At 38.0% G+C, this 15613-nt stretch overlaps 1 protein-coding gene across 7 annotated transcripts in view; it reads left to right on the top strand.

Moving 5' to 3' along the window:
• atp2b3b (ATPase plasma membrane Ca2+ transporting 3b) overlaps positions 1-15613 on the top strand; it is a 62911-nt gene that overhangs the window by 13430 nt on the left and 33868 nt on the right. For 5 of the 7 annotated variants that reach the window (XM_077546661.1, XM_077546651.1, XM_077546702.1 and 2 more), the window contains exons 4-13: positions 4920-5117; positions 6185-6442; positions 7703-7828; positions 11660-11785; positions 12837-12893; positions 13194-13235; positions 13395-13559; positions 13705-13776; positions 13862-14004; positions 15230-15362. In XM_077546661.1, coding sequence (XP_077402787.1) covers positions 4920-5117; positions 6185-6442; positions 7703-7828; positions 11660-11785; positions 12837-12893; positions 13194-13235; positions 13395-13559; positions 13705-13776; positions 13862-14004; positions 15230-15362 — 1320 coding nt within the window. The remainder of the gene's footprint in view (positions 1-4919; positions 5118-6184; positions 6443-7702; positions 7829-11659; positions 11786-12836; positions 12894-13193; positions 13236-13394; positions 13560-13704; positions 13777-13861; positions 14005-15229; positions 15363-15613) is intronic. The other 2 variants (XM_077546669.1, XM_077546685.1) reach the window with 1 other exon arrangement.

The raw sequence follows: 15613 nt of genomic DNA, 5'->3' as shown, positions 1-15613 counted from the left end.
TGACGCATCTGCTGAATCGAGCATTCGTTAATACAGTTTCAGTACAACTCTCCCAAGAGACTTTCCTGGCTTTGCGTGAACTCTAGGACTTTGGTCGCTTTTTTTTTTTTTATATTTGTGGTGGTTGTAGGTTGCAGGCTTTCTGTTCAGTCACACTTGCCACAGTTAATGTAAATTGTACCACAATGCAAAAAGGACAGTAGAAAATAAAAAAAAATAAAAAATATATAGTAAGATAAGAAAATTATTACTTCAAATAAGCAAAATTATCTGCCAATAGAACAAGAGAATGTTACTTAAATTTACCTGTAAGATTAAAAAAAAAAAAAATTATAATAATACTAGGCCCATATCAACCCCAGCTGTCTTGAAAATAGTATTTTTAGACAAAAAACAAGGAATATATACTTTTTTTCAAGCTGTAATAAATATAATTATTTTCCTAAAATACATGCATATCCATTTACAGTTGACCATCTTAGCCTGAGTGTCAAGCAGGGAGATAACAGGTCCCATTTTGAATTGTCTTTGATACCCAGTCTGAGGAAAGACACTCTACCACTAGACCATAGAGCCGGTAGTGCATTCACATGAGCTTAGGAAATATAACGAAATGAACCACTTAAACAGATTTTTACCAGAAAAAAATGCTTACAATAAAGATCTATATTGCACTTTTGTTTGATTGTTTCAAGACTTGCATTTTTTTCCATTTACCAGTATCTTATTCCTAGATTCTGCCGAATCTTAAAATAAGAAAATACAACCTTTGATGTTGGTTAGTTGTCATCTTCAAATGTGGAAAAGGTTTGTTTTAAGCCTCACAGTACTTAAAACTGGCTGTTAACACTCAATGCCAAGATTGCTTGATCAAATATGATAATTAATAGGAGTGTTTCCAAAAATTGATTCTCATAAGAATCGCGATTCTCATTTAGTACGATTCAGAATTGATTTTAAATGTCCCAAAACCGATTTTATTTAAATTATTTTATACTGTCTTGCCTTTGTCTGTGTGTGCCTTTATTTGGAGCGCTGTTCATGTTGTACTCGATTTGGCCACTTAGGGGCAGTGTGGTTCCACACGGTCTAATACACTGTTAAGTTGTAGCCACATTAGAGAGTAGAAGGAAAAAGTCACGATCAAGTTATTCCAATAAAAGTTTTTTTTTTGCGTGGAGCCGTTCTTTTGAGTGATAAAAGTGCCGCCAGTAGCGCGCTAATTAGCATTAGTGAGTCAGACTGGAGTAGATCATTACAATTCCTTGCACATCTATAGATTGAAGCAAAAATCATTGTCAATCAAATCATTTTGAATCAAAAATCATCCTTAATCGAAAATTGATTCTGAATCGAATCGCAGACCCAGAAATCGGGATCGAATCGTGAGACATCCCACCCCTAATAATTAAGTAATAAGTATCTTAAAATAAGCAGAATGATTTTGTCAAACAATTTTAGTTCAAGTAAAAATAACTTGTCAAAGCAAAATAAGCAAATTGAGGTTACATCTAAGAAATGATATCTTACTTAAGATTTCAGTTTTTGCAGTGTTGAAGCCATGTGACCGTGTGGCCATAAAGCGTCGCAAACTTCGGCCGAACTGCATCAACTGTGAGCTTTCGCCGTTCGAATGAAATTCAGGGCTTAGCAGAAGATGCGACCACATGGTGAATGTATCCTTGCAAATATACATGATGATTCACAACATCATCTGTAATATGATATAGAAGAGGCGAGCGCACGCATGCACGCACGCACTCTGATATGGACACCCAGCGCTGCAGTACGAGACCATTATATCTACATTCAAGAGAACGCGAGGAGGATGAGGAGCAATTATGGAAAAAACAGGGAGAGAAAGAAGCGTGTGTGTGTGTGATGGGGGAGAGGAGAGAAAGCTAGAACAGCTTGCCGCATTGTCAAGGACACATCAAGGGGAGATGGAGAGAGGGAGGAAAGAGAGGGAGCCAAGCAGAGAGGATGAGTGTGGAAGGATGGATGAGATGGAAAGAGAGAGAGAAGAGGAGGAGAGACTACATCGAAGAGAAAACGACCATTAGTCAGCATCACCTGTTTGCTCCCGCCCTCACACTCGCTACGTCGCCTTGGCCTGAACCCTGTTGGGTGTCATACTGTCGCACATTTGTTCAAGGCCGACAGCAACCGTCGCTGCGGCGAGCGCGCCAGATCTGCAAACAGCACACGTACACAAACCCGTGTCATCGTTAGAAGCCAACCACCGCAGGCGCATTGCTGTTCTCCTTCCCCGACAGCCAATCACAAAAAAAATAATGTATCACGCAAACGGAAGAAAAATCCAAACATTGCACACTGCAGGAATTGCATCACCTGTTGCGGGGCAGAAACCTGTTAGAGACAGGAAGCCCGGGACCTGATATACGCATCACCATGGAAACTGCATCACTTAGGTGGGAGGTTGAAGGGGAGAGGAGGGAAAGCAGAACTTCATATTTTGGCGGGAGGAAAATAACATTGGACTTTATTTCAAAGGATTTCTGATCCTGCAAAGAATCTGCAAAAGATTTTGGTTGTGTAGCGGTCGGACTCAGTTTCCAGTGTGAATGATTGTCAGTTTCTAAATGTGCCTAGTGATGGACTGGCGACCAATCCAGGATGTAGTCCACCTTTCACTCAAAATCAGCCGGGATGGGCTTCAGCTCTCGCTTACCCTGGCTCCGATAAGCATTACATGCAAAATGGATTCATGCTTTTGCTTTATCAAAAGGACAGCAGGCAGTTGCAAGATTTCCAGTGACCCCCAAATGTCTCATGCAAACTGATTAATAATGTTTTTTGGGGCGATTTAAAGTGATTTTTCATTGTTTTATTTATAATTCACGCTTTTAAAAACACATTCAAATGTTTCATCAATCATGATCATTTCAATGCTCTCGTTCCCTTGTCATGTAATAAACTGCTTAATCTTACTTTGCACGTGCAGGCTTGATTCTGGAATACGCCAGCAAAATAAACTTTTTGCAGCAGTTATAAAATGAAAAGACAAGAAGGTAAGAGCAAAAAATAAACAAAAATAGATTTGATCAAAACTGCCCATGTCAAATGTCAACCTTTTTTCAAGGTGATAAATGTGCAACAACAGTTGTCAGCCGAAGAGAATGCAGTGAAGTGTGACACGGTGTCTATTTTCGTCACAAAGCGGTCAAAGTAATGAAGCATATTAAATGTGAATTAATTTTCTTGTCAAAGCATTGACATGATCCACTTGTTAGATAATAATCCTCAAGAGCTCAGAAAATAGGGTAATTTCTTCAAATTCACACTTTCTACTTGATGATAGACATTCATATCCATATTCTTTGGTGATGAATATTATTCATTGTAAAGGGGTAAGCGGAACATTTACAAACAGTTATGGAAGTAGTAACTTACGCTGTCAGATAATTGGAACTGATTTCAAAAGACCTTATGCTCTATTTTTGTAGACATGCGCTTGACATAACAACTGGCACATCTTGATTTCCATGCCAGGGCAAGTCTAGTTTACAGTGTTTGGGAATTTGTCAGACCGCTCTATGCCATGCTGGGCCTTCTGGCGGGCCGCGAGAGTTTCTTTTACACCCCCCTGGCTCACCTGACAATATGGTTACCAACAGTAGACAGTAGGGGTGGGAATCTTTGAATGTCTCATGATTCAATTCCGATTCCGATTTCTGGGTGTGAGATTCGATTAAGAATCAATTTTCGATTAAGAAAGATTTTTGATTCAAAATGATTTGATTGACAATGATTTTTGCTTCAATCTATAGATGTGCAAGGAATTGTAATGATCTACTCCAGTCTGACTCACTAATGCTAATTAGCGCGCTACTCACGGCACTTTTATCACTCAAAAGAACGGCTCCACACTGCAAACAACAACAACTTTTTTGGGAATAATTTGATCGTGTCTTTTTCCTTCTACACTAATGTGACTACAACTTAACAGTGTATTTGACCGTGTGGAACCACACTGCCCCTCAGTGGCCAAACCGGGTACAACATGAACAGCGCTCCAAATAAAGGCACATACAGACAAAGGCAAGACAGTATAGAATCATTTCAATGAAATCGATTTTGGGACATTTAAAATCGATTCTGAATCCTACTAAATGACAATCGCGATTCTTATGAGAATCAATTTTTTTTGGCACACCCCTGGAAAGTAGATAGACCTCAGACCAGTTAAAAAACGGTCTAAATTGCGGTTCAGGTGGCGTAACGTGATTGTGGTGGATTTGTTTTAGGTGCGGGCAGACGGATTCTGCGCTCTGCTGATCTTTGTGGTCGATGCCATCGTTCTTTAATCATGGCCCCCGTGACTGAGTTTAGCTTGGGCCCCCATCTACATCAACATCTGCCTCCCAGTTTTTAAGTTGATCAAATATGATAATTAATAGGAGTGTTTCCAAAAATCGATTCTCATAAGAATCGCGATTCTCATTTAGTACGATTCAGAATTGATTTTAAATGTCCCAAAACCGATTTTATTTAAATTATTTTATACTCCCAGTTTTTAAGTTGAGGTTTTGTATCGCGGCTGCAGCCTTGCCATGTGGATTTTGCATGTTCTTCATATGCTTCCCCCCACATTTGAAAATCATTCATTTTAGGTTTATAGAAGACCCTAAATTGTCCATAAGTGTGAATGGTTGTTTGTCTATACGTGCCCTGCGATTGAATGAGGATTGTGTACCCCTCCTTTTGCCCAAAGTGGGCTGGGATAGGCTCCAACTCGCACGGTGTAATTGATGGATGTTTGGGTTGTACAAGGTGTCTCATTGTAACTGTGTTTGGTTCTTGTGTGACCCAGTTACTATCCATGTCATTTGGGATTTTATCAAGATATACTGAAGTGTTTTAAAAAGTGTCTCCCTCCCCCCATCTCTCTCTGTCAGGTCTCAGCGGGGATCCAGCCGACTTGGAGCGTCGCTGTCAGACCTTTGGCCAAAACTTCATCCCCCCAAAGAAGCCCAAAACTTTCCTCGAGCTAGTGTGGGAGGCCCTGCAAGATGTCACGCTCATCATTTTGGAGATTGCTGCAATCATCTCCCTCGCCCTTTCTTTTTACCAGCCTCCCGGAGAAGATTCAGAGTGTAAGAAGAGGGTAGGGGCAGGGGTGCCGTAATGTGGAGAAAAGCGATAACGATTCTAAGGACCCGTGACTGACAGAGGTCCAAGAAAATAGTATTTTTATATAATGTGAAAGAGATGTGTATACAAAAGTTTCTCTAGTCTTGATGAAGCACATCTAACGTGTGTTAACCAAGGTCACTCAAAAAAATAAATACAAAATTGTTAACGAAATAAAATAAAAAATGAAAATGCTTTTCAAAAAATGAAAAATAACTGAAACTACATTTTATGTTTACAAAACTAACTAAAACAAACAATAACATAATAATTATATAATTATAGCAAGAATGTCCTTCATTTTAGTGTTTGGTAATTAATCTAATGCATGAGCCTTTGGGCATGATTTTAAATGTGATTTTGAGTACATTTATCTAACCCCAATAAGGACGTTTGAAAGTGTCACACAGAAGTGACATCCTCTGGTCAATAGAAAAGCACCTTCAGATGACGTCACTTCGAGGTGACAACAAAATGCAACGCTAGGTAAGAAATGAGTTACTTTTCTCATGATTTTACCATGGTGTTTATTAAATACTGCGCACAAGCAGAGGTGGCAAAACCAGGTCCAGAAAGTAAAAACGCTGTCACAGTTTGACTTTAACCCCAGGTGCTAGCTAGCTAGCTAACTAGCTCCCCGGATAGCTCTTATGGTGCTTGTTTATCTGCTAGGGAGCTAGCAAGCTAGCTAGCTAGCTAGCATCAATGGCTAAAGCCAAACTGTGGCAATGTTTTTACCTTCTAGACCTGGATTGTCCACCTCTGCGCACAAGTAATACACATAAAAAATAAAAATAAACTAATACTGAAACTAACTAAAACTAAAAAATAAATAAATAACTAAAACTAATAAAAAGTAACAGAACCACCCTGAAAACTAATTAAAACCAACTAAATTTAAAAAACAAAACTCAATGAAATGAAAACTAACTAAAAATGAAAATTACGAAACAATAATAACCCTGGTGTTAACTCTTTTTCTCCGCTTTGAATCTGTACCTCCTTGAGCCATTTGCTTCTGTCTGTCCAGCCTGTGGCAACCTGTCGGCAGGAGCGGAGGATGAAGGTGAGGGGGAGGCCAATTGGATCGAGGGTGCGGCCATTCTACTATCTGTGGCGTGCGTCGTTCTGGTGACGGCCTTCAATGACTGGTCCAAAGAGAAGCAGTTCCGAGGTCTACAGAGTCGAATCGAGCAAGAACAAAAGTTCACCGTGGTACGGAAAGGAAATGTCATCCAGATTCCTGTGGCTGACATGGTGGTGGGAGACATGGCCCAGGTCAAGTATGGTAAGCGGGTTGCAAACTCTTAACCACGGAGAGTGCAGTGCGTGTTTTTAATTGCTGAAACTACGTCAAGTGATCGTCATTTATTGGAGTAATTCAAAACCAAAATGAAATCTTTCTTTTTCTTAATCCAAATAACACAGAAAGTATGACAACAATGATAAACGACTCTCAAAAAAGCTATTTTAAGCCAAATAAAAATTTTAAAAAATTGTCTGGAGCTGCAAAACATTGTAATGAACAAAACTGTGTGTTAGATTTAGTCTAATGTACTGAGGGCATAAGAGGTAATTAGAGCTGCCCCATTTGAGATTCATTTTCTTCTACCTTTTGTCTTCTGTTTCTGGATTTAAAAAAATATATATATGTATTTTTTGTAATTTTTACATTTTTAGACTTTTCTGCCTTTCTGGCAAACTTTTTGACAATTTTATTGACATATATTATGGTAACTTTCTTCCTCTCCTATTTTTTGGACCTTTTATGGCTATTTTTGTCTACCTTTTTTGCTAGCAATTGTCTGACTTTTTTTTGTGTCAATTTTGTGTACATTTTGTGTCAATTTTCTGGATTTCTTCTTTTGTTTTTGGACATTTCATAGTTACTTTTTAAAACCCTTTTCTTTTCTACATTTAAAAAAATAAATTTTCTGACTTTTTGGGCAATTTTGTGTAGATTTTATGTTCATTTTCTGCCTCTTCTTTTTTTTGGACATTTCATAGTTACTTTTTGAACATTTTCTTTTCTGCTTTTTTTTTTTAATTAAATTATTTGACGTTTTTGTCAATTTCATGGTCATTTTATGGTAAATTTCTGCTGTATGGTCGATTTTTGAAATTTTTAGGTCATTTTAAAAATGTTTACCTTTTGTCTCTCTTTTTCTGACAACTTAAAATGTTTGACTCTGACACTTTTTGAATATTTAATTATTGAATATTTAATTTGATCTAAATTATTAATTCATTTGAAGAATATTTTGTCTGTAAAAAAGTTAAATAATATCAATTTAATTAAATTAATCAATTTTTTAGAGATCCATAGGGAGCCACAGGAGAGGGACTCAAGAGCCACAGGTTCTTAGACCATGTAAAAGCAGGTCTAATTTATGGAGCAGGTGGTGTAATGCAATTTTGGTGGATTTGATCGTAGTTATACGTAGAAGTTGAATGTAGAGTATAATGAAGAATACTTAACCATACCAACAAAAATCAAAAACATAATCTGCTTGGTGAGAAAATGAACAAAGCTCTTGTCTGTTTTCAGGGGACCTGCTGCCAGCCGATGGCATTTTAGTTCAAGGTAATGATCTGAAGATAGATGAGAGCTCCCTAACAGGAGAGTCAGACCATGTACGCAAATCTGTGGACAAGGACCCCATGCTGCTCTCAGGTTGGTTTCCACATGTTCTCGTCATCTCATTGTGACTTTTACTATCATTCAATGTTGGTACATTTTGGTAAACAGAGGGGTGCTGGGATGTGGTTGCAAATGAAAGGTGTTTTTGTCAATGAGGGCTTGGTCAGATGAACGAGGCCACATATTAACTCATTCACTGCCATTGATGGCTATAGACGTCAAAAATTCATTTAAACTATTTCTATTTGTTGAACATTTTTTTCCCATTTTTGTTAACAAGAGTATGAAAACCTAGATTGTTTTTATTGTACATTTAGAACAGATATAAAATTTGTGATTAATCGTGAGTTAACTAGTGAAGTCATGTAATCAATTATGATTACAAAATTCCATGCCCCTAATTTTTAATAATCTTTTCTTTTTTAAAAGAAAAGATTATTAAAAACAAAAAAATAAAAATAAAATTCCTTTTTTTTTAAAGAAAAAAAGAAAAGATTATTCAAAGTTAGGGGCGTCAGGCGATTACAATTTTTCGTAATTTATTGCATGACTTCACTAGTTAACTCACGATTACTCACAAATTTTATATCTGTTCTAAATCTACAATATCTTTTCCTCTATGTTTTCATACTCTTGTTGAAAAAAGTGGAAAAAAAAGTTAAACTAATAGAAATAGTAATAATTTTTTTAGGTCTATGGCCGTCAATGGCAGTGAATGAGTTAAAGGCCTTTGAGCAGTGCTGTCATGAAAAACATGATAAAAGTGTGACATATTCCCTATAATCAATATAATAGATTTATATTCCACATCCTGTAATAATGAACTAATGTCATAGCAATAAATAAGATTTGCTTTTGGAGGCAAAGTGCAATTCTTCGCTAATTGATTGTGTTAGTAGATACATTCATTGGCTTGACTTTCTTTGTCAGACACATTTACCACTGTGAAGTACATTCTAAAAATGAATTGGTTAAAAAAAAACAACTACCAATCTAGTTGGTTAGGCTCATATTGGCTTGATTAACCAATAGATTGGTCAGACATTGACCATTCCGGATGGTTACGGGCATACCAAATGTATTGGTTAGCCAAACAACCAATGAAATTGGTTACAATAGAAAGTAAGTCTTGATAGATCATTTGGAAATATATTTATTGTATCAATTTATTGTCTTCTAAATGTGTTTATTAATTGTTATAAGTGATTACAATATATTATAATCTTGGTCAGAATGACCAAGATATTGGTTAATCTTTGTATCGGTTGGCCCAATCACCAATTATATATTGGTTGAAAACACCTACCATTAAAGAGTGGTTGTTTTAACCAAAGGATCTGTTGGACACATAACTACCAGCAAGATTGGTCAAATGCAACTTTTTTTGGGGTTAATGTGAAGCAGTGTTTCCCATCCTTTATATAGCCAAAGATTCCCATTTTACATAAGAAAGATCTCACAGCACACCACCAAAACAAAACTGTCCCCAAAAATTATGGATACGTAGTGAAATAATGATGATCTTATCTCCGTGCTTTTTTCTTCTTTTTTTTAAACTCAAATTTAGAAAATACTAATCAGTTAACTTGTAAATGTACACTGTAAGATTTGCATGAAAATGTATTTATTTACCTGAAACTTCAGGCTTATAACTGAGCTACTGTATTTAACAAACAGGTTGCAGTCTGTTTCATGTTTGAACAGCCCTGAAATAAAATATTAAGGCTTAATGTTCCATTAATAGAACCCTAACCCTAAAGTAAGACGTTTTGTTGAACATTTCCATCAAAAATTGATGTTTAAAAATCGATTCGGCCACATATAGAATCAATTCGACGATTTGTGCACTGTAAGATCGCGATATATTGTTGAATCGATTTTTTTAAACACCCCTATTAAATACTGTATCTTTGAAGGTAAACACTGAAAACGTGCATAAACTGAGTTTAGTACTGAAATGCTGAGATCTTGCGTGGCTAAACCTAAGTACACACTTGGGCTTTCTAGCATGAGGTATTATGTTTTTTTGTGTTATTTGGGCTATAGAGTTTCTGATGTTGTGTATCCATTTGCGGCGTATGGAGTGAGGCTGTGTAGAAATGGCTGGCCCCATCGCCGCCTGCTAGGCCACTAGCGGTACCTAGCAGTTGCTAGTGGACTCATGGACCAGTGTTGGGGCCGTCCAATTAGCCACAGCCTTGCGCCTTGCAGTGATTGTGGGTTCACACAACAGGTAACGTCAACTGTGTGTTATGTTTGCTAGTGAGTGAAGGAGCTTGTGAGCCATCGATCCATCGAGTTAACAAGCTAACCAGCTCACAATCCTGCTAGCTCACAAGCAGATCGGTGGCAGAGTCATCCAATAAGTCACCACCTTGCTCTGTGTTGTTGTGTGTGGGTCCACAAAAATACAAAAGTTAAGTTAGTTGTGCAACATGCTCATCCTGGAGACATTGGGTTCTATATACAGTTGTATGTAATGTAAACTTATGAGTAAGAAAAAGGTTTAATGGCCATAAAATCCGAAATACAGTGACAATTGTTTAGATATTTTTTAGAAGTTAAAGTTGACATGAGGAGAGATGTGCATGTGAATTTTGGTGACAATTCCTAGCATTTTTTGTGCCATTAAGCGACATTTAGCTTTTGTACAATTTATAGTCGTGCTCATAAATTTACATACCCCAATAGTACTTTCAAGCACACACAGTAAAAAAAATAATAATCGAAAAATATAAAAATTTTGATGTTTATTTTATTAGATTTTACAGATTTTTCCTATATTATTATTTTATCATTTAATTAAAAAAAAAAGAAAAAAGACTGTAGTGGGGGTTTATTCACCCATTTTTATTAGAATTTTCAAGAAACGTGAAAATAAAATAGAAACGCTAGGAATAAAAAAAAAAAGGCCCAAAATTTGCAAAAAAAGTTTTACGCCTGGAGGGGTTGGATTTTGAAGTGTATCGAAAAAAGGAAAATGCAAATTGGAAACAGGATTTGCAAATAAACGCTGACAAGATCGGATACAAGTCGCACGTTTTGACCGGATATTACGTCACACGTACGTCATACGTTTGTAGTCACAAAGCAATGGCGGACGATAAAGTAAGGTATTTTTGGGGAGACGACGAAACATAAATCTTTTTGGGAATTAGTTAAAGAAGCGAATATTAATGCAATTTTAGATGGAAAACAACAAAGAAACGCTACGGTTTATCAAGAATTAAATCAAACTCATACGACATCATCGAACGGCGCAGTCACTTCCTCTCTTCTAATTATTTTAAATTACTGGTGGGTCACATCTCTACAGTGTATACCGCCACCTACAGAGGCGGAGTACCCTCTCAATATGTGCAAAAGAAGAAAAGATGGAGACGGGTATAAGTCGTATGTCCATTTTGCGCATTTTCAGTAAATTCGCTTAAAAATTTCGAAACAATTGGATGGATGGAAACCTGACTTGTGATTGTATATGCTGAATGTAAAATAAAATGAAATTGTGTTTGGCAGATGATTTTTAACTGCACCAAGCTGCATGTGTCTGCGAAAATACTAGTCTGCACAGATTTGCACCACGCCGTGTGCCAGGCTTGCTCTGGGCATGAATATCGAGCCTATACTATACTTGCCGATTTTTTCCCACAAATCTGTTAAGGCTTGTTATCAACATTATTTTCTGTGGTGTGTCAAATTTATATGACATTTTTATTTTCACATTACGGGGACTTTAATTGTTGTGTCTGCCACTGTTCGTTGGTAAAATGGATATGCTGTATTAGCAAAGTTTCTGTGGTGTTGCGATGGCAATCCTCACATTTTGTATTCAGTTAATGAAATGAAATCTCTTTGGACATCTAGGGACACATGTGATGGAGGGTTCAGGCCGCATGCTGGTGACGGCTGTTGGCGTCAACTCGCAAACGGGCATCATCTTCACCCTGCTGGGGGCTGGAGAAGTGGAGGAAGATGGGAAAGAAAAAAAAGGTGGGTAGAAAAGTAGGGGGGGGGGGGGCAACACATAGTGACAAGTTTGTTGTATGACCGCTGGTGGAAGACGACTGTAATCTCAAGACATGAATACTTCCACCTGCTCTTAAAATCAGTGAACATGCACAGATTAAGTGAGAGAGAAAGAGAGCGAGACTGAGAGGAGTACCTACCTGATTTGAGATAAGAGCTTCAACAGGAAGCACGCCAGTTTAACCTCATCGATAATTTAGCCCACATCCTCTCCACTCCCTCTTTCCCTCTTTGCCGTCTCACGTTGTCACGCCTTCTCTCCGCTGCTTATCCATCTTCCTCTATTACTCTTACTTGCTCTTACCTACTTGTTTACCACCACTCTCACCCTCTTTCACTTTCTCCCCCTGCTTGCCTCCCCTAATCCGAGAGAAAGGCTGCAGATTGAATCAATTATTGAAAGAGTGCGGGGAGCCGGAGACACTCTGGAAAGGAGTGTTGCTTGGTCAAAGACGCCAAGCATTAGTCTCGCGCTCAAACTTGTTTGCCATGCTGAAGGTCCTGCAGTCTGAGCAGAGGCTTCACATACTTTCAGAAGCACTTCATGATAATATCGTTACGCCATACGACTCGCCATACCGCTACGAGTGCAGTCTTCTCTCATGTAGAGGAATGTGCGAGACGTTATCTGAATCCTTACATGTAGCAATCTGGACTAGCAGTGATTTATTTAAAAAGAAATCCACAATGATTTCAATCTAGTGGAGTTGTAGATTGCAGATGTGGCAGCAATCTTTGCAGCCTCAACCATTCATGCAGTCATTTACTGGCGCTAATGTATTATTTAGTAAACTTCATGTCATGAATTGTTGATCTTTCCTCATGCAGTGGGTGTGCTTTTCTTTTAGATTTGTTTTACACATGCATCTTTTGGCATCTAATCTGCAAACAAACGCATTCTTTATTTGAGTTTTTTTTTTTAATCCTCCCCTTTCATTCTTTAAATTTCCCCCTTTTTGCCAAATTCTCTCATGTGTCCTCAACACCTTCTTTCCCCGCACAATGCCCCAAACAGAGGACAATACTCAGTTGCTCATCTCCACAGATGCAAGTTACAGCACGGTCACCAATGGTATGTGAGCACACAGTTGTCTGTCCTGCCCTCTTTGCCCCCCCGTTAGCAAGTAAACAGATCCCCCAGTACATCGTGGCGTGACAGTGTCCATGATCCATGAAGGACTCACACATGTACTGTATAATGTCGCTTCACCTACGTGTGTGTCTTTAATACTCTTCCCTTTTTGTTTCTGTGTGGGTTGGAAACGTGTTGTTGCCTGTCACACAACAGCTGAATCGTTGATGACAACACACTTTACCTCCAATCTATCTTTCTACACCCTCGTCTTTGTGTCTGACCCTCTGTTTTCTGCAGGAAAACAACCTGACGGCGCGGTGGAGAACAACCAGAACAAAGGTAAAAAAAACAAAAACAAGAACACATGTGATATATAAAAAAAGAAGATGACGTCATCTGACATCATACAACAATAGTGTGGAGTTTGCATGTTCTACATGGGATGTTAAATCTAAAGTGTTGCTACCTTATATGGTTTTGTGTGTGTGTGTGATTTAGCCAAGAAGCAGGATGGGGGTGTCGCCATGGAGATGCAACCCCTAAAGAGCGCAGAGGGAGGGGAAGTAGAGGACAGAGAGAAGAAGAAGACCAACGTACCGAAAAAGGAGAAGAGCGTCTTGCAGGGCAAACTTACCAAACTTGCGGTTCAAATTGGAAAAGCAGGTACGGACTGAAAACAGGAAATGAACCATTAGAGATACAGTCAGGTGCTAAGAGGCATGGTTACAAAATGATCCTAAAGCCCTTTCAAAGGCGCTAACATACCCCAACAGACGGACTGATTAACTAACCGTCAATTCTTTCATAGGTTTGGTGATGTCCGCAATCACTGTCATCATCCTGGTGCTCTACTTTGTCATCGACACGTTTGTTGTTGAAGGTCTGTGTGTGTGCATTTGAGCAGGAAACAATCCTTACCATCAAGTTGAACCCAACTTTGAAAGTTGAACATTATTATGTTGCAGGTCACGCGTGGGTGACAGAATGCACTCCGGTCTACGTCCAATACTTTGTCAAGTTTTTCATCATTGGAGTCACTGTGTTGGTGGTGGCGGTCCCCGAAGGGTTGCCTCTCGCTGTCACAATCTCCCTGGCTTACTCTGTCAAGGTATGCTGCGTCCTCAATGGACGTTCGTGGAGCGAGTGTTCAAATAAAGCAAATGAGAAGATGGCACTCATGTTGAAAGTTGGAGCCATTAGATTGTATTTGTTTCAACATATAGGCTTAGAGTATAGAGTTGAATGCAGGTGCATGGTTTTGTACCCATGGCCATTTATAAGCAATAATTAGCAAATATAAATAAAAGGAAAGTAGGGGTGTTAGGCAATTAACATTTTTAATCGTAATTAATCGCATGACTTCAATAGTTAACTCACAATTAATCGCACATATGATATCTGTTTTAAATGTGCGACAATTTTTTTTCCCCCTAAGTTTTCATACTCTTGTTAATATAAGAGTGGGAAAAAAATGTTGAACAAATAGAAATATGGCTGCATCTTTTAGTCATTGATAAAGTAATTTCATAATAATTCATAACATTTAGTTAAAATTAAAAAGATGTACTGTACTGTAAAAAAACGAGTGTGATATTGATTTGTGTTGAGGTAATTTTTTTGCCACTAGATGGCATAATTATAATAATTGCATTTGTAAGACGTTGGTGACAGCTCAGTGCATTTTTCTTTTCATATTAAGAGCTATCTAATCTTTAACATGAAGTAACTTGTGAAATTCTGCAAATTTTTAAAATACAACATGACGACAGTCTCCACAAATATATGCATTATTATTATTAAATTCATTACTGCTCAATTTTGTCTGCTGCGTTGCAACTAGAATTCCCCCAATACAGGCTTTCCAAGTAAGGGGCGGTCATCAATCGCGCGTTAAAAAAAATGAGTGGCGTTGTTAGTGGATCTTTAAATTAACTCCAAATTAACGCACTAATTTTAACACATGGCATAAACAACATTTTTGAACTGAGCAAGTACTCAGCGCCCTATAAATGGTTAAGTTTACCTCACAAGCTAAAACCAGTGAAGCTGTTCCATATGCTAATTTCTGGGCTAAAAATCTTCCCTTCATTATTTGTATGTATTCATTAGGTATGTAAAAGGTACAAAATTGTCCCCAATTCTATATGATTGTAAAATGTAAAAACTTATTTTAGTCATTTGAATTCTTTGTACACATTAGCAAGGTGACTTGTACAGTTACTGTAAATATTCTACCTTTGCAAGCTTTAAATCAAGCTAATGCCAATCATCATAGGACGGTATTAATGGTCTGACTAAACTCAATCTGCCCTTCATCCCTTTGTGTTTCGTAGAAAATGATGAAGGACAACAACCTGGTACGCCACCTGGACGCATGTGAGACGATGGGTAACGCCACAGCCATCTGCTCCGACAAGACAGGAACGCTCACCACCAACCGAATGACTGTGGTCCAGGCTTTCGTAGGTGCGTAAACGGAAATTAAATTAAGGTTTGTTATATTCAGTTTGTTATCTTGTGTTTACAAGTTCTTCCCGTGCTTGGGTTTTCTCAAAATGCACAATGGGGTGCAGTTACCAATACTACATGCAGGTCACATTTGGATTTGCCACACGGTTACATTTTGTGTCTTTCTAAGAGTAAATGAGATGTCAACATGAACATTTTCTCTAACGCTAACAAATGTAGGAGCAAACTACTAACTACTTCTTTCACCT

Source organism: Vanacampus margaritifer, chromosome 1 (assembly GCF_051991255.1).
Source record: "Vanacampus margaritifer isolate UIUO_Vmar chromosome 1, RoL_Vmar_1.0, whole genome shotgun sequence".
NCBI lineage: Eukaryota > Metazoa > Chordata > Actinopteri > Syngnathiformes > Syngnathidae > Vanacampus > Vanacampus margaritifer.
Note: the sequence above shows the minus strand (reverse complement) of the source record. Positions and strands in the feature narration are given on the sequence as shown.